Source organism: Pleurodeles waltl, chromosome 4_2 (assembly GCF_031143425.1).
Source record: "Pleurodeles waltl isolate 20211129_DDA chromosome 4_2, aPleWal1.hap1.20221129, whole genome shotgun sequence".
NCBI lineage: Eukaryota > Metazoa > Chordata > Amphibia > Caudata > Salamandridae > Pleurodeles > Pleurodeles waltl.
Window position 1 is genome coordinate 36,106,340 of NC_090443.1, and position 27,429 is coordinate 36,133,768.

The 27,429-nt window shown below is 44.1% G+C and overlaps 1 protein-coding gene across 4 annotated transcripts in view; it reads right to left on the minus strand.

Moving 5' to 3' along the window:
- Positions 1 to 27,429, minus strand: part of PRPF40B (pre-mRNA processing factor 40 homolog B) — a 178,269-nt gene that overhangs the window by 52,145 nt on the left and 98,695 nt on the right. For all 4 annotated transcript variants that reach the window (XM_069230521.1, XM_069230522.1, XM_069230520.1 and 1 more), the window contains exons 16-18: positions 8,888 to 9,038; positions 3,429 to 3,562; positions 2,238 to 2,352 (exon numbers count right to left, since the gene is read on the minus strand). In XM_069230521.1, the coding sequence (XP_069086622.1) occupies positions 2,238 to 2,352; positions 3,429 to 3,562; positions 8,888 to 9,038 (400 nt within the window). The remainder of the gene's footprint in view (positions 1 to 2,237; positions 2,353 to 3,428; positions 3,563 to 8,887; positions 9,039 to 27,429) is intronic.

Below are 27,429 nucleotides of genomic sequence, written 5' to 3' on the forward strand. Positions count from 1 at the left end.
CGCTGCTTGTGAATTCTGTGTGCATCGCACACAGACCGGTGACACAGAACACAGAGCAGACTTCTTGAGTGGAGATGCAGACCTCTACGGTCGGGCTCCAGTGATTCATCATGAAAGGCAGTTCTATTTTTTTTTCTTCAAAAGAATACACAGCGCTGTATTCTGAACTACGTCTAAGACCCAAGAACATGCATATTTGTGTAGTCAGAAGGATATGTTTTTTTTCTTTAGGGATCCTGACGCAAGACTCTTGTCTTTCTTTGCTCTTGAGGAGGACATCATTTGTTCTGGTTGAAACGCGTCAACCCTAAAAAGTCTTTGAACATAAATTAATTTCTAAACTTATTGTAAATAAGGCAGAAATTCTCAAACAGGTTGCCTTCCAAATTTTGCCAGCTTATTTGACTACTGTTGAACAAGAAATTGTCTAGTTGTAACTTATTTGTGTAGTGAACATGGAATTTACTGTATATACACATGATTTTCTCAGAGATACATGGTTAGCATTATGAATAAATCAAATTGAGTTATGTCATTGTTACATGTCCAATAGGTAGTTATTCGTCTATTGGGACTAAACAATTTTAGGCTCAATATTCATTCCCATGGCCCCGTGGCCTTTTGCTTTTGTTCTTGATTCATGCCCAGCTTGTATTGAAAAGTAATCCTATCCATCATTGAGTAGTTATTGTAAGAGAGGAAAATAATAAGGTGAATGGCGATGTAGAAGCCTCCATGAGGGGCAGGGCCCCACAGAAGGGTGCTGGTTGCCAAGCCTGTTGGATGTCGTGATGAAGGGAAATCCACCGCTGAAGAAGAGTTTCCATGCCACGAGGTGTGAATTGCCCGTAGAAGTCCAACAACGAATACCACAAGGGGTCGACCTAAAGTTCGATCAGTAACATGTCCGAACCCGACATCGGAAAGAAAAGAATGTAACAAAGATGATGCCCATGCACATTACCAGTCATTGGAGGAGTCACTATATAATGTGACTCAAATGCCTTCTTCAAATAAAAACAAGTTGCGCACATCCCAGCCCAACACTAGATGCCTGCAGTAGGCAGAGCATGTATATCTATAACTACACATCACAAACCTGCAATCGCAATACAAAACAATCTAACATGCCAGCATTTACCCTGCTGGCAATATTTTTTAAACATTGCAGAGGCTAGCCCTTTAGGATCAGAGACTGCCACGTTCACATTCTGTGGACGCCAAGCAAGTGACGGCAGCCTGCTGTTTCTCAGAGGCCTCCATTCCTTCATTCAGCAACAGCCTGTCCGTTTGGGTTGAGGGGCCACACCCCTCCACCTTTTTCCTTACATGAAGAGTGCCTGTCAGGCTGAACAAAAGTCAACCTGACAGATATTCTTCTAGTTCAGATCAGGCAGCCAGGAGTTGGACATGCGCTAAATGTGCAGACTTCTGGCTGCCTGAGCTGAACTTTGACGTACTGAAAAAGTCACAGCCAAGTGGGAGTGACTTCTTCAGCCTAGCAAAGGTGCCTCAATGCCCTTCCCCGCATGACGAGGTGGAATGTCACTGATTGCCTCGGACCTGGGCGCTTCAGTTTTAAGCCCTGAAGCTCCCAGGGCTGAGTGTCACAAAGTAGGGTGGGGTCAGCAGTCTCACTGACCTCATCGCACAAGTTAGGACTGCCAATGAGGCAAAGGCAGCAGTCCCAACCCTCCTGGGATCTCCAAGGCTTCCTAGTCTGAGCTGCTGAGGTAAGTTTTTTTTATTTGTATGTTATTTTTAAATCTTTAGTGCAGGCGTGTATGAATGTATGTGTATTTGTTAGTGAGTGTTGTGAATGGATGTGTGTGGGCATGTGTGAATAAATGGGTGTGAGTGAGGTGTATGTGTGCATGTGTAACATACTCCCTCCCCTTCCCTCTTAAAATTACTGGCCCCCACTGCTGTTATTTGCAGGTATTCAGAGGATTAGCAAAAGGAATCCTGCCTGAATAATGCTACTACAGCAGAGATTCGGCGCTGTGACAAATCAGTACATTCATCATTATACAAAACATTTTCTCACGTCATATTTCACATGCTGCACAAAAAGTTTGTGATGTGTCTTGAGATTAATGTTTTGGGCCCTATAATACTTTGTTTTATAGTAGACATGACCGATCTCCATGGGAGACAAGAAGCATAGGCACTTGTGATCTTCTACTGGTGTCCTGCACAGATTATGGTGACAGACGGACATGTGTGGTCCTTCTTACCAGTCTGTCCGAGCATGTTTGAGAAACGTATATCGGCGCTCACTGAAGGGTACAGCTCCATCCAGGTCGACATAGAGTGTAACTGTCCTGTCTCGTGAAGCTCGTCCAGGAAGTGCTAGGAGGAGAAGTGGAGGTTAGAGGAAGCCAGTGATTGGTCAGGTTTCACTCACACATGTTGACCTTAACTGTATATGTACCTAAGAAATCACAAGCACCTCCTCAAATATATGCTTTATACTGGGGATTAGAAGATTTTGTGTACATTTGTGGGATATGAGTGAAGATCTCTACTAGGAGTAGTGGGAGGAGAGAGATTAACTGTAATGGGGCAGCATGATGGGAGAGAACGTTGGACTGGGGACGGGGATGGAAGCGAATGACTACTGAGTGTACTGGCATGGTGAAGATTGCTTGTACTGGGAGGAGTGGGGTTGAGAGAGATTGCTTGAACTGACAGTTGTCAAATGTGGGACTTGTTTGCACTGGAAAAGTAGGATGGGAGGAATTGTCTTCACTGGGGCACTGTGCCATGTGTTAAGGACAGCTGAATGTAAGAGGATGCATATGCTGAGGACAGTGGAATTGAAGAAATAACCTGTACTAGGGCAGTGCCAGAGCTTGTCTGTGACCTGTGGGATAGGAGTAATTGCCTGTATCTGGACGGTGGCATGTACTGGGGCAGCTGAATGAAAAAGATTGCCTCTTCTTCAGACAGTGGGATGAAAGAGGCTGTTCAAGCTGGGACAGTAGGATGGGAACGATTACTTGTACTTGGAGGAGTCTGGTTGAGGGAGTGTGCCCTATGCTGTGATCAGTTGGAGGAGAGAGATTGTACTGAGTACAAGAGGATGGGAGAGAATGCCTTTACTGGATCAGTGTGATGAGAGAGGGTGACTGTGCTGGAGAAAGGGTAATAGCTAGGCAGTACTTGGGCAACATGACGGGAGAAAATGGTCTGTACTGGGGCAGTGTGATTGCCTGTGCTTGGATAGTGGGATGTTAAAAAGGCAGTAGAATGGGGGGGGGGATTGTCTCTACTTTGGATAGGAGAGGGTGCCTGTACTTGGATCAGTGGCATAGGAGTGATTGCTTGTACTTGGCAGTGACATCTAATAGGGCTGTTGCCTGTCCTGGGAGTTGTGGGGTTTGTATAGAATGCATGCACTGGGAGCAGAGAGAGTAAGCGATCACCTGGAAGGCTTCCCTGTTCTTACGCTGCTGACGTTTTTCTTGCAGCCTCATTTTTTCTTTATCCTCCTCCTCTTCTTTTTCTAGAGCTCGGATGTGCTCCTCAAAGCAGATGAGTGCGTCTTCCTTATCCATATCTTGAGCAGGAAGGAAAAAGACATGAAAAATGTTTTTGGGATCTTCCAGCGACAGGTCTGAGTTGAGACATAGATACAAATTAGCATTATTGGGATCTACCTCCTAAATGTGAGTGGTTGTGAATGAAATCTACTAGTAGGGTTGGAATAAGGCAGCACAGGAGATTAATCATATATTCGACTGGGTGGAACAGAGAGTGATTGCTTCGAATGTACCACTACTGAATAGCAGGGCAGGAGGAGTGAATTAATTTGCACCTTTATCGAGAAATTGGAACATTATCACTGTCACAGCTCATGGAGACCTACATACTTTGGTAGTAGCAGAACATCAACGAGTGTTGTGGCAATCTACTATATCACTATACCATCTCTAGAACCCTGAAACTGAGTTAGCCAAGGAGATTTGTGATTGATTAGAATATACCATTATTAGATATCGGGGAGTTTCCAGAATCAAAGGGGACAGTAACGAAGAGTGGCAATGAATAAAATGTCAAAAATCAATAGTTCTCGTAGCACACCATGTGATCCTATATGTGTATATTCACACTATTTTGTGCTGATCAGGCGAACCTTCCGTCCCAAGATCCTTTTGATTCCAACAAGATATGTTATACGTCATCCGACAATATAATCCCCAGTCACTGAGGTTGTCCCTGAAAGGAGTTTTTCAAAACATTTAATCATGTATGCCACATTCAGAAGTTCATTTGCAATTAAATGTTTTTATTTTCTGCTCTCAGTACAGTTACTTATTTTTAAAAAACTGAGGCAATCCTCCAAAAGCAAATTATTTCAAATCGTTCCAACCACCAATGTCCAGTTGTACTGCTTTCCTAATATGAGTCACATTTTTTTCTTTAGAGTGCCTAATACATCTCAGAAACACGGAATTGATTCGACAAAAACTGATGAGTCAGTGAAAATCTCGTAATAAATTTGTCATCTTTTCTTTTAAAAGACCACCACATGAAAGTTCTGACTAAGGGTTCATCCTATGTTCCTACATACCATACAAACATTTTGGAATGTGAAATCACCTTATTTAAGTTCATAAGACTTTTATGATTCAAAGTATTTTTCCACTTACTTTCAACACCCAAGACTGATGACCCAACAATAGAATACAAAAAATCAAACCAAGATGCTCCCAACTGGCACCTATTTCTCATAAAATTCTGGATAATTTTGAAACTTTAGTTAACGCTGACCTAGGAAAATTGCAATTTTCTAGAAGGAAGAAATCCAATCTCACATAAAGGACAGACGCCACTTGAACCTTTGTTAATAATTAAAACATCTCGATTCAGAAAGGGGATAAAGGTGAAGCAATGATGCTCATGGACAAGTCTTACAACATACAAGTGAATAATCAATCAGCTTATTTGAATTTAGATCAGGACTCTACCGCACAATTCCAAAAACTATTGAATACTATGCTGTATCATGCTGAAGAAATGCAATGATCAACACTAAAACAATTAACCATTATGTCTCCTCATAGACCGCAGTTATACATGTTACCTTAACGTCCATAAGGATCCACAGAACTCACCAATCCGGCCCACTGTGTCTAATGTGGCTCAATTTATGAACCATTTGGAAAACACATTGATAAATTTCTGCAACCTTTTATCCAAAAATGTCTATCTTATATCAGGGACACTGCCTAATTTTTTAAGAACGTAGATATTTTAAGATTACAACTGATCATGTTGCCATTCTATACACTATCGATGTAAACTCATTGTATACATCCATCCAGCATGACATGAGATTAGAGGCTTTTGAACGGCTGTTGCTACAAACAAATGAGATACTGACTTTTGAATTTTTCACTATATCACAGCTATTTTAAATGACAGGAGAGGCACTCACCTACGCTAACATCTTCAAGGCTACGTTTGAAGACAAAAACATATATAAAGACCCTGACGGACAGAAGGGCTACTTATATACATTAGATACATTCAAATTTCGGCAAGGAACAATAGAAAAATGTGATTAAACATCTGTTCTTTGAATCAAAAGACTGAACATTTTTCTTTCAGCCACAACATTAGTGAATACCTTACCTTCATGTGTAGTGGGCTTGGTCAATAATCAAATTGAATTTGACATATATAGAAAAAGCACTGATAAAAACAATACATTGCACTATAGCAGTTTTCACCCTGACAGCCTCAAAAGACAGCTGCCTCTTTCTCATTGAATGAAGTTCTTTTTCCTTTTTTACCTACCAGCAGCAGCCATAATCTGAAACGGATCATAAATCAAAGATGGCAGATGTTGAAATTTGAAACGGATTTACAAACTCTATTTAAGTAGCCACCGTTGTATGCACGCAAGAGGTACATACATTTTAAAAAAACTCAAACAAAATACAAGCAGCAATCCAACACACAAACAAGACAAAACAAAACTCTATTCATTCTAACAATGTTATTAGAGCATTCACCATTTTTGATCTGCGGAAGTAAACTCCAATTGGTCTGAAATTGTATAGTGATCGGAACACAAAAAACTGCATCTACTTCTCGAGATGCCCTTGTGGCCTACTACATATAGGGAAGATTGAAAGAAGAATGAAATTACACATGACCGAACACAAGAGTAGCATACCGGTGCAATCTGCAAAATTTACTTTGGCCATATGTTTCAAAGCAGCCAAACATATTTTGCGACTCAGATTCTAGATTCTCGCACAAGTGATTTACAACCCAGAAATGAACATGCGGAAGAAATATCTGAAAAGAGAACTATATTGGATTAGAATGTTGGACACAATGACAGAATTGAAATGACCTGTTTTCTTGTGACCCCGCCACGCACAGTCGTAGTATCAATGATGTTAAGGAAGATGTCATGAGTAATGTAGTATGTAGGGTAATTAGCAGTGCATGGCGAAGGAGTGAGTTATAATTACCTTAGGGCACGAGTTACAGTTTCTTGAGATAACTCTAACTGGTGAACTTCAGTGTTTTTTAGAGTTTAAAACTGAATATTTTATCTAACTATAACATTACTTTAACCTTTGTTTTGATCATTGAATTTCTATTTATTTATTTTTAAAGTAAAGTACTATTTAATTACCATATGTTAGTTCATGCCCCAGACATGCATGACCTTCAGCTGTGCTCGCCGGCGGATTGGCTGCCAGGCCTGGTGAATACCCCACTTGTGGCCAGGCCTTGCAGACAACTTTTCATATTATACCAATCCCACGCTTTGTGCTCTTGCCATGCACTGCTAATTACCACACATCTTACATCACTCATGACATCACTGATAATATAATTGCAGTATCTGTCGTGATATTGATAAGAAAACTGTGCATGGCGGGGGCGTGAGTTATAGTTACTTTTGATGACTATAACTTTAACTGGTGACTTTCAGTGGTTTTTAGAGTTTAAAATGTTTCACTGTTACTGAACATTTCACCTAACTATAAGGTTACTTTAATATTTTGTGTTTTTTCAGTGAATATATATATGTTTTGCACACAAGCCGGATAAGTGCATGACGCACTTGGTTTTTCTCTTTCTTTTTCTTATACACACATCCACACATTTCTTTGCAGCGTTTCTGTCACAGTATGTTGAACTTTGATGTTCACATTCAAACTATTTGCATGGTGTTCACAAGCACATGCAAGCATGATGTTGGATACTGCACACTGACACATTAGAGCCACAGCATATAAGACTCTATAGGAATATATATAGCAGGCACTTATTTTGAATTTAACATCACATAGCATTACTTAATCACTGGGTGCATTAGGTACATATGACATCTGTCATGTTAACTTTTGATATGGATAATCAAGCAGTGAATACACAAGTATGGTGACCTACACAGTTGTGTTTCAAAGTAACCGAGTCACAGGTGGATTATCTTGGTGAGGGGTCTTATTGAGATATGAATTCTGATATTGTTTGGTCGAGTATATATTTGGTTTCAGATTGATTTTTTGCCCCTGAAGAAGGACTGGATGTCCGCAATGCATTGGGCATTCTAAAGAAAAAAATGTAACTTTTGGGAAGGCAATGAAACTGTACATTGATGATTGAGACAATTTAAAATAGATTGTTTTTGGAGGATTGCCTCAGTTTTTTTATAAAAGAAGTAACTGTATTTAGAACTGAAATAAAAAGATGAAATTGCATACAAACTTATGAATGTTGCATAAAACTATTTAACATTCTGAGAAGCTACTCTAGGATATAACCTTTGCTACTGAGAGTTACATCGTTGGTTGACACACAACATACCTTGTTGTGAATAAAATGATCTACTGTTAGACGTCTGTGGAAAGGAGGAAAATGGATTGTCTGTTATTGAAATCTACCATTATTGGATATCAGGGGAAAAATGGAATCAGCGAGCAATATGGGAGTTACTCCAATTGGAATGAGTCACTGTTAGGCATCTAGTGAAAGCTCTAGTAGGGCAGTTAGCAGAGGTGAGTATGATTGAAATAAATAAGATTGGAGGTCTCTGGGGGAATTATGAATAAGAAAAAGCAGAAGTGACCAGGTGTGATCATAATGCACTGCTTTAAAACTGCAAGGCAACAAATATATTTGGAGAAAAGGGAAGTGTAAATAAGTGGGAGTGACTAAAGTGCAGCACTGATAATCCCCAAGACATCAAGAGATCAGCGGTGATGAGTGGGTGTGAGAAGAATGTCCCGCTGTTGAATCAAAGTGGAATGCTGAAACTGGGTATGGGGTAAATGGAAGTTCACAGATATAACTGGAATTCACTACTGTTAGTTTGCTGGGAACCACTGAAATCCAGGCACAAGCAAAAATATGTATTCATTTATGGAGTGTGTAATGCATGACTTAGCCACACTGATAAATGGTTGCTTCAGGGCCTGACATTAACATGTGAATGACATGAGATGCCCTAAGTGCAAAAGGTATGCCCAGAAACTGTTCCCGTACCTCAAAATCCCAGAGGACAAGAACTCTTCCTCACTGACGAGGTACAACATGGCCAAGCATGTCTGGTGTCGCTTGTGTTTGCATGAAGAGTGGGTATGGCCTAGCAGTTTAGGTTGGGCTTTCCCTTTAAGAGCAGGCCAAGATTGTTTTGCACACAATGGTGGCCCTTTTCTGCAGCGGAGCAGTGAGTTAAAATGACTATAGACTATAATACAACCGTAAGTATCATTAGCGGAGACAAATTCTACTGATCCATACATCACGTTTTTGATTTTTTTATGACCGGAATGTACCAATATCTGGTCTGTAAGGGAAACAAAGGGAGAAGCAGTGTTATGGAAAGGATCAGTGAGTGTAGTGCACGACTCACTCTGCAAGTCCCCATCTTCGGCAAAGCTTGGGTTGTCCATCAAGTACTGCTGGGCCTCGGACCATGTGGTCTGGAAATTGACGTTGCTCATGCTGTCCAGGATGTTCTTCAATGCCTGTATGTTGCGCTTGCGAAGCTGCTTGGCCTCTTCCTAAAATAATGACAGACCTTAGGTTAGAGGCGTAGGACAGGGCCTGGAGGAATGAGATCTAGAAATTAATTGGGCAAAGATTGAACAACATGAGAAGTAGTTTCAAAACGATGCAGCTGTACTGGCTGAAACTATGGAAGTCCCCTTTCACTACACTGCCTCTTTTGTACCATGAAAAGTAATTTCCTATTAATAACGAAAGTGGAAGTTTTCTGTGAGGAAATTCTAGTAGGGCTGCAGGAGGCAATGTAAATTAGAAAGCGAAAGGGCTTACGCAATCTGACCTTGAAAGGAGAGGTGAGGACAGAAGGGTAACACAGGGTGAGCCAATTCACTCTTGCACTGTCAGGACAGCAAACTAGCTAGTACGTCATCTCTCACCCGGGCCATCTTTAGGGCAGAGGAACTGGTGCAACCGCACTGGGCAATGTCCTAGATGGGGGACACTGTTTAGCAATAACATACAATTTAAAAGCACCTTGTGTGTTTAGCTTTCAGGCAGCAACAACATTTCAAGATAACTCTTGGGATTAATGTTCCTGCTAGAGAGCGCGGGATCAGAGTTTTATATAGTGGCAGTTTTGACTCTCCATAAAGTAGCGCAGAGGGTTAATATGCCTCCTGCAAAGAACAGATCTGTATTTTATGTGGATAATCTAGTGGATTAGTAGAGCTAGCCTTTACCAGCCCTTTAAAACAAGTGAAATGTATGGCAAAGAGGTGCTATGGAGAGATGAGGGGCACTTTTGTCAGGTGGTAGTGAGAGAATAAAGGAGGAGGTGGTGGAGGGTGGGGATCAGGCAGTGTCAAAAAAGAATTGTTCCCCTGGGTGCCACCAGTGCTAAAGCCAGTCCTGTCTCTCACCCTTGCATGTGTAGGGTGCCACTCTGTCAAAGTATGCGCCATCACCTGATAGGGGCTTGTCTGCCTTTGGTGGCCTCTGAGAGCACAAGAGAGGCTTGGGGCACGATCTTCCACTCAAAGTTTGGCATGCCTCAGCCTAGCAGGGAAAGGTGGAATCTTGACCTTTCAAATATTGTGTAGGTTCTAATTGGGTTGTCAATTCTGATTGCTCTTCCACGTCTTTCCTCGCCAATGTGGTGTATTTTTACAGCAGTATGCAGCATCCCTGTGGTGCACGGCTGCTTTGCATATCACCAACTCCAGTTCTTTCTCATTTGGCATCCTGTTACTCATTTGACCGTATCTCTGCTTTGTGCATATGTATTATTTTAGCTTTCACTAAATACCCAGTTTTTGGGTGTACGCTCACACAGGATGCTGCAGGCTCTCTGGGTAGTTTGAAGCTAAATAGATGTCTATATGTTTTAGTCCCTGGACCACCCACAACTGGAGAATCTGTAAAACAGATCATCCTAGCAGACACCTGCCTCTAGCGTAATAGAAAGCATGACACCTAACAGGGTACATACAGAGTAAACATAACAATCTAATATGTATTTTTTTTTTTTTTGCATGCCTATCTCTTACTCCATCACACTGAAAACGATAAAAGCCCCTGGCAGGTCATTCATGTACAACACCAAAACGCCGCCCACATAGAAATGCATCAAATACAGCACTCTCCAACCCTGCACTCTCACCACAGTCTATAAAGAGTGCTCCATATCCGAAAACGAGTTATGAAGTGCTATATGAAAGCTACAATAAAATACAATTCGTTGATAGGCCGCTAGTATGTGGTGAGGGGAAGGATGTGAGAGACACAAGGTGAGAGAGGGGTGAGGCACGAGAGCAGAGTCATATGGTGCGAAATTAACTTTAAATGTGAGGTGTGAGAAGCATAATGCAAGAGGAGTGAGGATGTTGCTAGGGAACAGATGCAGCATTTCCGATCACCAAGAGTTTCCTTGACTGAGCACTTGAGATGAGAAAGTTCACGGGTCAACACTGACACTTTGTGGTTACTAGAACAAATCCAGTGGAGGCATGGGAGGATTGGACAGAAGATGACTGTATTCCTTATGGGACGCAAAGGAATGCAATGCACATCCATTCTGTCCATTTCGCTGCCTCAGCCTGTAGATTATTTACTCCTAAGCTTTCACTGCTTCCTCCGAGCAACTCTGGATGCTCTTTTTGTCTTGTCGTAATCTATTCTGGGGGCTTGCTTTAACCACGCCCATCTCATGCCCATCACTTTCATTCGTTCCTGGCCCTGCCTTTCAAAAGTCCTTTACGTTTGTCCCGCCTTGAGGCTGTTTTGTTATGCCTTGCAGACTGATCCTGTTACATGGAATATTGCATGATCGGCCATATACTTTAGTGTGGGCGCTCTACTTTTGTCTGTCCCCTTCACACTCCATGGCGGCCATGGCACTTTGAAGTTTCATATAGTGCGAACTCGATTGGAGGTATTCTTGGAAGCTTGCATGTCGTGCCATCCCCCTCATGCCTCCCACAACACTGCTTGTTTTTGTAGTTGTTCCATGTGTCCAAATGAAAAAGATGTGTGAGCGTTTCATTGCCTTGGCTGGAAAGTAGGTCTGTTGACATTGCTTGCAACATCTGCAGAGGCACCGGTTCTCTGGGTCAAAAATAGCCGAGGCGACCCAGTCAGTCATGTTTCTGATCTTCAGTAAAGATTTAATTGCCGTTAAAACCTGCTTGTTTTTTTCTATGTTGCTGAACTGAGGAAGGCTCACACCATTGTTCTCTTGTTAGTGGGTGCAACCTGCTACTTCTTCTGTAGGAAGGTTTGTGCCACAGTGGGGATTTGCATTTTTGTGCTAATTACTACACAACCGTATTTTCTCCCCTCCCCCACCCCAACACCTTTCTCCAGGAAAGGTTAGTGAAATTTGCCAGAGAAAAATAGGCCGACAGCCGCAAAATATGCGTTAATAAATGATAACCAATATGCTTAAGGCCTTCTTGACTCTGCACTTGCTATTGTACACCAAGATGTATTAACGTTTTCGTTTTTTTAGAATGTATTTAATAATATTTTAGACCTGTCAAAATGACTAGTTTTGTGCTGCTGATGTCATAGACCTGTATGTCCTCTTGCCTCTATAACAGTGAAAACTTTTTTTTATATACAATTCATATCATACATATGTGATTTCTAAGCACTATAAATAACCGTCATTACCAATTTAGTGTTCCACAGTTTACGTACTTCGTAACAACGGTGTGCTGGATAGCCGAGTCAGCCTGGCCAGCATTCAGGCACATGTCGTGAATATCAGTGCATGTCTCAGTCGCTTGAGTTCAAATCACTGATCCATATTTAACAATCCTCATTCCTGTATTGCACTGTCTAGGTTTTAGACATCACATCCAGTCTCTGCGTTCTCTCTCCTGAAGTACCCTCCAGGTCTAGTGGACGGTGTAAAAGAGGCTGTACCCCTGTATACAGGGTAAAGAAGGCCGGTCGCATTTGCCACGTTCCTTAAGCAGAGGGCGCACTGCCTCCTAATACTATAGCAATGCACAGTTCTCTTTAGTAGCTTGACTATCTTTCAATCCCTGCCAGCAAGGGGCTCAGATGAAGTGTTTTTTACTCACATTTGCATCGCATTTTATTGTTCTCTGCATTTATGGTTCAGTCTATTAGTTTTATTGTTCTGACTATTTTGTAATGCATCGTTGATGTGTCTTCTGTTTTCATGTAACAGTATTTTTGTAATTGTGTATTTAAAACAATAATTAAAAACGTCACTAATTTAATGCCTCTCTAACCCAGGTGGAGCAAAACTACTGCTCCTATTGCATTTCTGCAGAGAGACCATTGAATGAATGAGCACCATGGCCTCTCAGCCTTGTCATCTGCCTCTCCGGCATGGTAGACAGTGTGAGAAGCCTGCTGATCTGTGGATGATGGAAGGCCTTCACAAGTACACATTCTTCAATTTCCCAAATGCCTGGAGGCAAATTTGCTCACACAGTGTACACTTTGTAAATATAGAACACCGTGCCTGACCTGTGGCGCCACGCAATAACTGAATTCAGCTAGAAGAATACATTTGGGGTAATATCCGCCTATGGGTTATAAAATATTTAGTTTTTCGATATCAGAATTTTAAGGCAAGAAGTCAGTGAAGGATGTCCTAGGACAATGGGACCACCATCTAAACAGTGAGCACGACATGCTCTTTCTGTCTAGGTCATCTTTTGGTCCCCACAGTAGGTTGGGGGGACTCTGAAATAATAATATAAATAAATATAATAAATAATAGCATTTGTTTCATTTTTTTTGTTGCAGATACAGGAAGAAGGTAAATGGAAGTTTGTTAGTTAAATGCAGGGCCCCTGGAATTATGCGGTAGAGAGCACCAAATTATATGGCAGGGTTGACTAATTTATGTGGCAAGAAAAGTCCAGTTATGCATTTACAACACCAATAGCTCTAACTCAAGCAAATGAGAGACCTATTGCATTGCAAATGCTTGTTTTTGTTTGCTTTGCATTTTGAGGCTTGTACTCCCCGGCCTATAATGAGTTCAATGGCACTATAAATCCCAGAATGCAAAGTAGAAAGCTGGGCTGGTTGAGATGCACACACACACGGAGCTGGGATATGCAAGAGTTCTGTCAGCTCCTTTGAGACCTATCGTCGGCTCTGGAGTGTGCATCAGTGGAATTGGACCTGTTATCCTAATAACTGGAGCTCATTCAGAACCTCTTCTCTTTTTGTGAAAAATATGTGATATCTCTTCTCCATGCTCTTTGTTTGCGGTTTTCACTATCCATCAATAAAATTGTTGTTGTTTCTTTTGAAAAACAACTGGTTGTGGTTCTCCTCATGAAAGACTGTGCAGTATGGCTGAGCCCATAAACACTGGAGGACAAACATTGATGAAAGTCTTTGGCGACGAGGAGAACGACAAGATAGGAGTAAAGGGTGAGGGGGCTGTCCTGAGGCACTTACCAACAGTCTGGGGCTTTGGCAAGTGTGAACTGCCTTTTAAAATAAGACACCGAACCAGCGGGAATTCAAACAACCCTTCATACCTTCTAATCTCTGCTGTCCCTCCTTGTCTGCCTGGTCTGCTCCCATTTTAGACTGTTGCACCCTAAGGCTTAATGTGTGTTGGTGGTTGCTGGTGGTGGGCTCATTTTTGGGGAGCAGAACTTACTTTTTGTAATCAGACTTTGACACACAGCAAGAAAGAAAAGGAGAAAAAATGAGGGTGTGTTCCCTCAATATTGAAACCAAAATATAGATGAGACACAATATTGAAAATAAGATATCAACAAATAAGTCAAGATTTTCTATACCTAACTCCTCATATATGTACCTATGTGGTACATATATCTTCAAGGTACAAAGATGTGGAGTTAGGAATAATAAATCTATACTTCCTTCTATGCACTTACCTTTTGACCTTAATATTTGGTTGTCGATATTTTTGTACCACAATATTTTTGGTGTCGATATTCAGTAATACAATCAAAGATTTGTGAAAGCAAGAATGAAAACGAATCTACAAGAGTTAGCTGGATACTGTCAACATCAGGACAGTGCGCGCTCTACGGGCGACAAAAATGCAAAAACCCAGTCTTTATGCAAGAGCATAATTCATGCATTGTGTTTATATGCAGTATGTTAACCTTTTGCATTGCAGAGTTTAACCTTGAAAAACACTATAAATGATGTTTGCAATACCTGTTCATTTGCAAGGTATTGCTGCAGGCTTACTGAGTGTGTTAGGGTGTGGTCCCTTTCTAGGACCTTCTAGAAGCTTTCCCTGCAGCATGACTGGGTGTGGTTTGTGGGCTGGGCTTGACTCTCTATAAGGGAGCCAGCCCAGCTCCACATGCTCACTATTCAGAAGTCCCAGTGCAGAGCAGCAGCAACTTCCTGAGTCCTGACCCGGAGGCCTACCTTGATATTCCAGGCCTGCCCTCATTATTATTGGTGATGCTTGAACAGGCGGTAAGTCGGAGGTCGGGCTGGGCCCCCGACCCCCGTCCCCCGTTCTCAAAGACATTTGAGTTTTGGGCCTAGTTGTGAAACTCTCTGTGTGAGTGAGTGTGAATTCATGGCATTTGCATATTCTTGTTCGAATCAGCAGTGTGCATGATTCATTTCTATCATGTAAACCTGGGCATTCAGATCAGCAACAGTGTGCGTGATCATTTCATGGCATTTGCATATTCTTGCTCGAATCGGCAGAGTGCACAATTCATTTCTCTCATGTAAACCTTGGCATTCAGATAGGCATCAGTGTGCGCGATCATTTCATGGCATTTGCATATTCTTGTTCGAATCGGCAGAGTGCGCGATTCATTTCTATCATGTAAACCTTGGCATTCAGATCGGCAACTGTGTGCGCAATCATTTCATGGCATTTGCATATTCTTGTTCGAATCGGCAGTGTGCGCGATTCATTTCTATCATGTAAACCTGGGCATTCAGATCGGCAACAGTGTGCGCGATCATTTCATGACATTTGCATATTCTTGCTCGAATCGGCAGAGTGCACGATTCATTTCTCTCATGTAAACCATGGCATTCAGATTGGCAACAGTGTGCATGATCATTTCATGGCATTTGCATATACTTGTTCGAATCGGCAGAGTGCGCGATTCATTTCTATCATGTAAACCTTGGCATTCAGATCGGCAACAGTGTGCGCGATCATTTCATGACATTTGCATATTCTTGTTTGAATCGGCAGAGTGCACAATTCATTTCTATCATATAAACCTTGGCATTCAGATCGGCAACAGTGTGCACGATCATTTCATGGCATTTGCATATTCTTGTTTGAATCGGCAACAGTGTGCGCAATTCAACCCTGGCATAAAACGCTGGGCTCTTAGATCGGCAGTGTGCGCGATCATTTCATGACATTGAAAAATTTGGTGTGTCGTTTTTGTTGAGGTGCACACATTTATCCCGAGCTTTTGGATTTCTTTGAAAATGCTTAATTCAAAGTGCGACATTCTTTGTGCATATTAAGTTCCTAGTACAGTTCCTGTTGTTTCTATGGAATGTTCAGATGGCCTTTGTCCTCATGTAAAAATGCAATGTTTATTTTAAAACATTATTCAAGAAGGTTCTTGTATTCTAGACAGTATGTGGTATTTCATGAAAAGCTCATATGAAACATTGTATTAACCTATTCTTGATTTTTCCAGGTACCTAGATTTCTTGAGGTCTAGTTATAGTCATTTCATAGGTTATCCATGATTACAGTATAAGAACTCCTAGAACCATAGTCTATTGAAGGTCATTGTGAATATATCTTGATATTGTGTTGTTTAACCTCTTGCTTCCTACATGTCTCCTTCCCAGCTGTTCCCTACCTAATCCTTTTCCCCCACTTGGACTCTCTCAGGCTCTGTGATATACCTATCGGAGCTTTGGAGCTGTCTAGTGGTGGACATGTTGGGAACGTGCGCAGGCCCAGAGGATCTGGTCTCTGTAGGAGGCTGGACTGGCTTGTAGTGAGTACCAAGGGGTACTTGCACCTTGCACCAGGCCCAGTTATCCCTTATTAGTGTATAGGGTGTCTAGCAGCTTAGGCTGATAGATAATGGTAGCTTAGCAGAGCAGCTTAGGGTGAACTAGGAGACGTGTGAAGCTACTACAGTACCACTTAGTGTCATATGCACAATATCATAAGAAAACACAATACACAGTTATACTAAAAATAAAGGTACTTTATTTTTATGACAATATGCCAAAGTATCTTAGAGTGTACCCTCAGTGAGAGGATAGGAAATATACACAAGATATATACACACAATAACAAAAATATGCAGTATAGTCTTAGAAAACAGTGCAAACAATGTATAGTTACAATAGGATGCAATGGGGAAGCATAGGGATAGGGGCAACACAAACCATATACTCCAAAAGTGGAATGCGAACCACGAATGGACCCCAAACCTATGTGACCTTGTAGAGGGTCGCTGGGACTATTAGAAAATAGTGAGAGTTAGAAAAATAACCCTCCCCAAGACCCTGAAAAGTGAGTGCAAAGTGCACTAAAGTTCCCCTAAGGACAAAGAAGTCGTGTTAGAGGAATAATGCAGGAAAGACACAAACCAGCAATGCAACAACTGTGGATTTCCAATCTAGGGTACCTGTGGAACAAGGGGACCAAGTCCAAAAGTCACAAGCAAGTCGGAGATGGGCAGATGCCCAGGAAATGCCAGCTGCGGGTGCAAAGAAGCTTCTACTGGACAGAAGAAGCTGAGGTTTCTGCAGGAACGAAAAGGGCTAGAGACTTCCCCTTTGGTGGACGGATCCCTCTCGCCTTGGAGAGTCGTGCAGAAGTGTTTTCCCGCCGGAAGGACGCCAACAAGCCTTGCTAGTCGCAAATCGTGCGTTTGGCGTTTTTGGACGCTGCTGGGGCCCAGGAGGGACCAGGAGGTCGCAAATTGGACCTGAAGAGAGAGGGGACGTCGAGCAAGACAAAGAGCCCTCACTGAAGCAGGTAGCACCCGGAGAAGTGCCAGAAACAGGCACTACGAGGATGCGTGAAACGGTGCTCGCCGAAGTTGCACAAAGGAGTCCCACGTCGCCGGAGACCAACTTAGAAAGTCGTGCAATGCAGGTTAGAGTGCCGTGGACCCAGGCTTGGCTGTGCACAAAGGATTTCCGCCGGAAGTGCACAGGGGCCGGAGTAGCTGCAAAGTCGTGGTTCCCAGCAATGCAGCCCAGCGAGGTGAGGCAAGGACTTACCTCCACCAAACTTGGGCTGAAGAGTCACTGGACTGTGGGGGTCACTTGGACAGAGTCGCTGGATTCGAGGGACCTCGCTCGTCGTGCTGAGAGGAGACCCAAGGGACCGGTAATGCAGCTTTTTGGTGCCTGCGGTTGCAGGGGGAAGATTCCGTCGACCCACGGGAGATTTCTTCGGAGCTTCTGGTGCAGAGAGGAGGCAGGCTACCCCCACAGCATGCACAAGCAGGAAAACAGTCGAGAAGGCGGCAGGATCAGCGTTACAGAGTTGCAGTAGTCGTCTTTGCTACTATGTTGCAGGTTTGCAGGCTTCCAGCGCGGTCAGCGGTCGTTTCCTTATCAGAAGGTGAAGAGAGAGATGCAGAGGAACTCGGCTGAGCTCATGCATTCGTTATCTCAAGTTTCCCCAGAGACAGAGACCCTAAATAGCCAGAAAAGAGGGTTTGGCTACCTAGGAGAGAGGATAGGCTACTAACACCTGAAGGAGCCTATCAGCAGGAGTCTCTGACGTCACCTGGTGGCACTGGCCACTCAGAGCAGTCCAGTGTGCCAGCAGCACCTCTGTTTCCAAGATGGCAGAGGTCTGGAGCACACTGGAGGAGCTCTGGACACCTCCCAGGGGAGGTGCAGGTCAGGGGAGTGGTCACTCCCCTTTCCTTTGTCCAGTTTCGCGCCAGAGCAGGGGCTAAGGGGTCCCTGAACCGGTGTAGACTGGCTTATGCAGAATTGGGCACCTCTGTGCCCAACAAAGCATTTCCAGAGGCTGGGGGAGGCTACTCCTCCCCTGCCTTCACACCATTTTCCAAAGGGAGAGGGTGTCACACCCTCTCTCAGAGGAAGTTCTTTGTTCTGCCATCCTGGGCCAGGCCTGGCTGGACCCCAGGAGGGCAGATGCCTGTCTGAGGGGTTGGCAGCAGCAGCAGCTGCAGTGAAACCCCAGGAAGGGCAGTTTGGCAGTACCAGGGTCTGTGCTACAGACCACTGGGATCATGGGATTGTGCCAACTATGCCAGGATGGCATAGAGGGGGCAATTCCATGATCATAGACATGTTACATGGCCATATTCGGAGTTACCATGGTGAAGCTACATATAGGTAGTGACCTATATGTAGTGCACGCGTGTAATGGTGTCCCCGCACTCACAAAGTTCAGTGAATTGGCTCTGAACAATGTGGGGGCACCTTGGCTAGTGCCAGGGTGCCCACACACTAAGTAACTTTGCACCTAACCTTTACCAGGTAAAGGTTAGACATATAGGTGACTTATAAGTTACTTAAGTGCAGTGTAAAATGGCTGTGAAATAACGTGGACGTTATTTCACTCAGGCTGCAGTGGCAGGCCTGTGTAAGAATTGTCAGAGCTCCCTATGGGTGGCAAAAGAAATGCTGCAGCCCATAGGGATCTCCTGGAACCCCAATACCCTGGGTACCTCAGTACCATATACTAGGGAATTATAAGGGTGTTCCAGTAAGCCAATGTAAATTGGTAAAATTGGTCACTAGCCTGTTAGTGACAATTTTAAATAAATGAGAGAGCATAACCACTGAGGTTCTGGTTAGCAGAGCCTCAGTGAGACAGTTAGGCACTACACAGGGAACACATACATGCACACCTATGAGCACTGGGGCCCTGTGTGACAGGGTCCCAGTGACACATACATATAGGCCACAACCTCATGAGCACTGGGGTCCTGACCAGCAGGGTCCCAGTGACACATAACAAACATACTGAAAACATAGTGTTTTCACCATGAGCACTGGGGCCTAGCCATCAGGATCCCAGTGAGACAGTGAAAACAGTGACAAACATCCTGACATACACTCACAAACAGGCCAAAAGTGGGGGTAACAAGGCTAGAAAGAGGCTACCTTCTCACACAACCCCCCCCCAAACGAAGGACAATAAGGCTAACCTTGGCCAGTTGAGACTTTATTGTCTAAGTGGTGATAAGTAGAGAGTAGCTCTGCAATAGACTGGTTACTCCCTTTATCATCCACTATATGGTTACTTCCCTGTGGGGATGTAAACCACCCTGTTTGAAGTTTTTTAGCTAAGCAACAATGTGAAGATGTATTTTCAGAGTTTCTATCAGTAAGTTTTAGTTTAGAGCAGTGGGAATTGTCCACTGAACCTATTTGTAGTGATGGAAATGCCAGACAGGGATGCTGTCTCAGAAAAGCCATAGCTGGGCAAAAACTTTGTCCATCTGGCTGGAAGAGAGAACAGGGATGCTGTTTCTCTTGAGTTGGAGCAGGGCAGGGATGCTGTCCTATGAGCTCCACACTAGGGCAGGGATGCTGTCCTAAGTGTTGTGAGGTAGTGCAGGGTTTCTGCACTAAAGTTTCTCTGGGAGGGTTGGAGGGATGCTCCATGTTAACTAAAATGGTGCTGTTTTTCTCACCAATGTTAGTTATCCCACAGAGAGGTACTTCCACCTCAGGGAGTTCAGCTTTGGCAGCTGATGATTCCCTTGGAACAGGTGCCACCCCAGGAGAGGTTTCTCCCACCACAGGAATAGTATCCTGAATGGTAGGGTGGTTAGGGGATACTGTGATACCCTTTTTACCTGTTGATGGAGAGGGATCCTGAGTTTTCAGGCCTTCTCTCCTTTGCTTTTTCATTTCACTTGAAATGAGAGGGAACAATTCCTCAGGGATGCCCAGCATGGCTGCATGGGCATAAAACTCTACATCAGCCCAACCTGAGGCCTCTAGGTCATTACCTAAGAGACAGTCTACAGGTAAGCTAGGTGATACCACCACCTGCTTAGGGCCAGTAACTCCACCCCAACTAAACTGAATTATAGCTAAGGGAAGAAACTTAGTGGAGTTATGGACATCAATAATCTTATACTGTTGTCCAATGATGTGTTGTTCAGGAGGCACTAGGTTTTCAGTCACCAAAGTGAAACTGGCACCTGTGTCCCCCTAGGCCAAGGCCTCAACACCATTTATTGAAACTGCCTGCCTGTACTTATCCATTGTAAGGGGACAAGCAGCCAGTGTGGCAAGGCCAATGCCACTAGGTGTGACAGAAACTGTCTTGGGACTGATGACATCAGTTTCCACTATGGACCCATAAGTGAACCCAACTACACCCTTTGCTTGACTGTTGCCAGCAGTCCCACCACTAGTACCACTACTGCTAGGGGCACTAGAGCTTGATGTATTAGTGGTGGTAGGCTCAGGGGGTTTACCTGGACAGGACTTATCCCCTGGCCTATGGCCTCTGTTTTTACACACAAAGCACCAAGGCTTTTTAATGTGTGCAGGTTGGGAAGAAGAGGAAGAATTTGTTTTATCCCCACCCTCTGAAGAGTGTTTAAGATTTGAAGTGGGATCTTTGGTTTTACCCTTATCCCGATGCTTATCTTGAGATTTTTCACCATCTTTCTTCTTATTGCCATCTTTGTCACCCCCTGTATGAACTTTTCTGTTCACCCTTGTTCTGACCCATTTGTCTGCCTTCTTTCCCAATTCTTGGGGAGAGGTCAGATCAGAGTCTACCAGGTACTGATGCAACAAATCAGACACACAATTATTAAGTATATGCTCTCTCAGGATTGTGTTATACAGGCTTTCATAATCAGTAACTTTACTGCCATGTAACCACCCCTCCAAGGCCTTCACTGAATGGTCAATGAAATCAACCCAGTCTTGTGAAGACTCCTTTTTGGTCTCTCTGAACTTTATCCTGTACTGTTCAGTGGTTAAGCCATAACCATCCAGGAGTGCATTCTTAAGAACTTGGAAATTATTAGCATCATTTTCTTTCACAGTAAGGAGCCTATCCCTACCTTTTCCACTAAATGATAGCCATAGGATAGCAGCCCACTGCCTTTGAGGGACATCCTGTACAACACAGGCCCTCTCAAGTGCAGCAAACCACTTGTTAATGTCATCCCCCTCCTTATAAGGGGGAACTATCTTGTGCAGATTCCTGGAATCATGCTCTTTTGCAGGATGACTATGGGGAATACTGCTGCTGCCACCATGGGTATCTAAACCCAACTTCTGTCTTTCCTTCTCTAATTCAAAAGACTGTCTATCCAAATCCAGCTGTTGCTTTTTAAGCTTCAGTCTGGTTTGTTCCACCCTCAACTTATTGAGTTCCCTCTCTAACATTCTGTCATCAGGGTTGGTGGGAGGGACATTTCTAGAAACAGAGCTATGATGGGAATGAACAGAAGGAGACCTGTCCGTTACAGAAGCCAACTTAACAGCTTGGTTTACAGAAACATTACTACCAGTATGGTGAGAATAAATGCTTTTGCTATGATGTGAGACAACACTATTTATATGGTGTGGCTCATCATCATTACCATCTATGCTAGATTGTCTAGTAATGAGCAGGCTAGGAAGTTTCTTTCCTGAATCTTTTCCTGGGGGAGTCCCTGAATCAGATTGGGAACTATTAGGTACTTTTTCAACAGATGGGGCACCTATGGCCTTATCCTGTTCTCTAAGCATGTTAATTAACAGTTCCAAGGCAGGATTCTTCCCTACACTCAAACCTCTCTCTATACAGAGACTCCTTGCTCTTTTCCAGCTAAGGTTGTCATATGCAAGTTTGGACAGATCAACACTTTGGCCTGTGCCAGACATTTTTTAGAGAGAGTTAAAGTGATAGAGAAAGAGACAACAGTTTTCAGAACTTTTTGGAAAGACAGAAAAAAACTTTTTAAACTTTTAAGAACTTTTTGAAAGTTTAGGAGTACTTTTCAGCACTTAGAAAAGAGTGAAAAGAGGAAATGCAAAACTTTTTGGCTATGTGTATATACACTGACCTTGTTTTGTATATTTTTCTCTTATGAAAAGTACAATGACAAGAGTGGTAAGTAGTCTCAAGCACTTATCCCACCACTGCACAACCAATGTAGGAGGCTGGACTGGCTTGTAGTGAGTACCAAGGGGTACTTGCACCTTGCACCAGGCCCAGTTATCCCTTATTAGTGTATAGGGTGTCTAGCAGCTTAGGCTGATAGATAATGGTAGCTTAGCAGAGCAGCTTAGGCTGAACTAGGAGACGTGTGAAGCTACTACAGTACCACTTAGTGTCATATGCACAATATCATAAGAAAACACAATACACAGTTATACTAAAAATAAAGGTACTTTATTTTTATGACAATATGCCAAAGTATCTTAGAGTGTACCCTCAGTGAGAGGATAGGAAATATACACAAGATATATACACACAATAACAAAAATATGCAGTATAGTCTTAGAAAACAGTGCAAACAATGTATAGTTACAATAGGATGCAATGGGGAAGCATAGGGATAGGGGCAACACAAACCATATACTCCAAAAGTGGAATGCGAACCATGAATGGACCCCAAACCTATGTGACCTTGTAGAGGGTCGCTGGGACTATTAGAAAATAGTGAGAGTTAGAAAAATAACCCTCCCCAAGACCCTGAAAAGTGAGTGCAAAGTGCACTAAAGTTCCCCTAAGGACAAAGAAGTCGTGTTAGAGGAATAATGCAGGAAAGACACAAACCAGCAATGCAACAACTGTGGATTTCCAATCTAGGGTACCTGTGGAACAAGGGGACCAAGTCCAAAAGTCACAAGCAAGTCGGAGATGGGCAGATGCCCAGGAAATGCCAGCTGCGGGTGCAAAGAAGCTTCTACTGGACAGAAGAAGCTGAGGTTTCTGCAGGAACGAAAAGGGCTAGAGACTTCCCCTTTGGTGGACGGATCCCTCTCGCCTTGGAGAGTCGTGCAGAAGTGTTTTCCCGCCGGAAGGACGCCAACAAGCCTTGCTAGTCGCAAATCGTGCGTTTGGCGTTTTTGGATGCTGCTGGGGCCCAGGAGGGACCAGGAGGTCGCAAATTGGACCTGAAGAGAGAGGGGACGTCGAGCAAGACAAAGAGCCCTCACTGAAGCAGGTAGCACCCGGAGAAGTGCCAGAAACAGGCACTACGAGGATGCGTGAAACGGTGCTCGACGAAGTTGCACAAAGGAGTCCCACGTCGCCGGAGACCAACTTAGAAAGTCGTGCAATGCAGGTTAGAGTGCCGTGGACCCAGGCTTGGCTGTGCACAAAGGATTTCCGCCGGAAGTGCACAGGGGCCGGAGTAGCTGCAAAGTCGCGGTTCCCAGCAATGCAGCCCAGCGAGGTGAGGCAAGGACTTACCTCCACCAAACTTGGGCTGAAGAGTCACTGGACTGTGGGGGTCACTTGGACACAGTCGCTGGATTCGAGGGACCTCGCTCGTCGTGCTGAGAGGAGACCCAAGGGACCGGTAATGCAGCTTTTTGGTGCCTGCGGTTGCAGGGGGAAGATTCCGTCGACCCACGGGAGATTTCTTCGGAGCTTCTGGTGCAGAGAGGAGGCAGGCTACCCCCACAGCATGCACAAGCAGGAAAACAGTCGAGAAGGCGGCAGGATCAGCGTTACAGAGTTGCAGTAGTCGTCTTTGCTACTATGTTGCAGGTTTGCAGGCTTCCAGCGCGGTCAGCGGTCGTTTCCTTATCAGAAGGTGAAGAGAGAGATGCAGAGGAACTCGGCTGAGCTCATGCATTCGTTATCTCAAGTTTCCCCAGAGACAGAGACCCTAAATAGCCAGAAAAGAGGGTTTGGCTACCTAGGAGAGAGGATAGGCTACTAACACCTGAAGGAGCCTATCAGCAGGAGTCTCTGACGTCACCTGGTGGCACTGGCCACTCAGAGCAGTCCAGTGTGCCAGCAGCACCTCTGTTTCTGAGATGGCAGAGGTCTGGAGCACACTGGAGGAGCTCTGGACACCTCCCAGGGGAGGTGCAGGTCAGGGGAGTGGTCACTCCCCTTTCCTTTGTCCAGTTTCACGCCAGAGCAGGGGCTAAGGGGTCCCTGAACCGGTGTAGACTGGCTTATGCAGAATTGGGCACCTCTGTGCCCAACAAAGCATTTCCAGAGGCTGGGGGAGGCTACTCCTCCCCTGCCTTCACACCATTTTCCAAAGGGAGAGGGTGTCACACCCTCTCTCAGAGGAAGTTCTTTGTTCTGCCATCCTGGGCCAGGCCTGGCTGGACCCCAGGAGGGCAGATGCCTGTCTGAGGGGTTGGCAGCAGCAGCAGCTGCAGTGAAACCCCAGGAAGGGCAGTTTGGCAGTACCAGGGTCTGTGCTACAGACCACTGGGATCATGGGATTGTGCCAACTATGCCAGGATGGCATAGAGGGGGCAATTTCATGATCATAGACATGTTACATGGCCATATTCGGAGTTACCATGGTGAAGCTACATATAGGTAGTGACCTATATGTAGTGCACGCGTGTAATGGTGTCCCCGCAGTCACAAAGTTCAGTGAATTGGCTCTGAACAATGTGGGGGCACCTTGGCTAGTGCCAGGGTGCCCACACACTAAGTAACTTTGCACCTAACCTTTACCAGGTAAGGGTTAGACATATAGGTGACTTATAAGTTACTTAAGTGCAGTGTAAAATGGCTGTGAAATAACGTGGACGTTATTTCACTCAGGCTGCAGTGGCAGGCCTGTGTAAGAATTGTCAGAGCTCCCTATGGGTGGCAAAAGAAATGCTGCAGCCCATAGGGATCTCCTGGAACCCCAATACCCTGGGTACCTCAGTACCATATACTAGGGAATTATAAGGGTGTTCCAGTAAGCCAATGTAAATTGGTAAAATTGGTCACTAGCCTGTTAGTGACAATTTTAAATAAATGAGAGAGCATAACCACTGAGGTTCTGGTTAGCAGAGCCTCAGTGAGACAGTTAGGCACCACACAGGGAACACATACATGCACACCTATGAGCACTGGGGCCCTGTGTGACAGGGTCCCAGTGACACATACATATAGGCCACAACCTCATGAGCACTGGGGTCCTGACCAGCAGGGTCCCAGTGACACATAACAAACATACTGAGAACATAGTGTTTTCACCATGAGCACTGGGGCCTAGCCATCAGGATCCCAGTGAGACAGAGAAAACAGTGACAAACATCCTGACATACGCTCACAAACAGGCCAAAAGTGGGGGTAACAAGGCTAGAAAGAGGCTACCTTCTCACAGTCTCCCTGACAGAGACAGAACGCATTGGGTGGCGGAAGAAAGAGGCAGGATGTGGTATCAAGTCTAGGCACCCTTGGTGTTTAACAGTCTTGGAATTCTGCCGCGTAAGCTCCTAGGAAGGCTGTGGCACCCTGCACTTTTTTTATTTATTTTTACAAAATCAGCTGCAGCTCTATCCAAAATTGGATGTCAAGCACATACATAAAGCTCAACCTGACAAAAAAGGAATTCCTCACGTTTGGCAACCACTCCGAACGATCATGTCTATTTTAAACCTATACGGCTTAGCCCCTCGTTTGACTGACAGTGCTCACTCCATTTAATTCACCTTGATTCAGGCCTCATATTCAAGGACACATCACCAGGAAAACCAACATTGTGGCTAGGTTCCATTATCCCTCAACAAGCAAGTGAAACCATTTCTTTTGGAAGCCAGTATCTGAACCATTGTGAAAATATTGTCCCTCTCTCAGCTGGAAGCAACACTACTAAAAGGCATTCACTCTGGCTTCCCAGAAAACACATCCTACATGGCCCAGCGCTCCACATTAAAGGTTTCAGACCACATCATCACGGAGCTGGAAGATCTACTCCTGCCACCACTTCAGGCGCCTATCATCAAGACAAGCTGAATCCCCTTTAAAACTCTGAAAAAGAACACCTCAACAGACCTGGCCACGAAGCTAAACTCTTCTTGTGGGCTGTGCCGCACCAGAAGCTATAACATTGCCAGAATGGAGAGTAAGGGATGCAAGAAGGAAAAAACAGAAACAGACCTTTTCCATCAACGCACACAGGAAGTGAAACGAGACCCCCATCAGCATAAGAACAGTTCCTACGGTCCTGCACTTAAAAAGAACTTAAGACATGTTTTGTTTTGGAGCAATACCGCAACACATCAGAACTTACCTGTTGGACGCCCCAGTAACAGCTGTATCGGACCCTGGTATCTCACCCCTGTTTAGTGATTCACTGTTTCCTGGTTCAGTTCATGTTATACAAATAAATGTACAAAAATGAACAAGACTCACCACTGTGCAATCTCTTCACTGTTTCACCTCGCACTGGAAGGCTACTTTCTGCGACTTTGCTAAATGCAGAGATCCTGCCTTTTCATCAATGTACCCTTGTTCTTAACACTGCTAGCTAGAGCTTCGAAGCAGCTGGAAAATCACACACCACTAAAGTCCAAATAAGATAAAAATCAAATCTCATGTGCGCAAAAACATCCTGAAGATTTACCTAAACCAAGCATGCTTGCACCCATTGGTGGAGCTAAAGAGACAACCTCTAATAACACGCACACATGATTGAGTTGGTGGCTTTGACATCCACAACAGCTTACATTTAATGCAGTTCAGACTGCGACAATAAGAATTGTAATCATGTGGATTAACCCTGTAGTCTTAATTCCTTAACCCCAAAACACTCAGCCTTATGCCTATACCCCAAACTTTTAAACTTGCATCCCAAATCCTTAACCCATGCATCCTTAAACCCTAATCCCATGGCCTTAACCTCTTCCACCCTTAATGCTATACTCTTACCTTTAACCCTTAACCCCTTGACCCCTAGCCATATACCCTAAATCCTTAACCTTTAATCCCTAACCCTCTACCCGTAACCGTTAAAACCTTACCCTCTTACTGCCACATGCCCTCTGTGTTGCTTTACATGTGCCCATCGCCCTTTCTATAAGCCCTCCCGT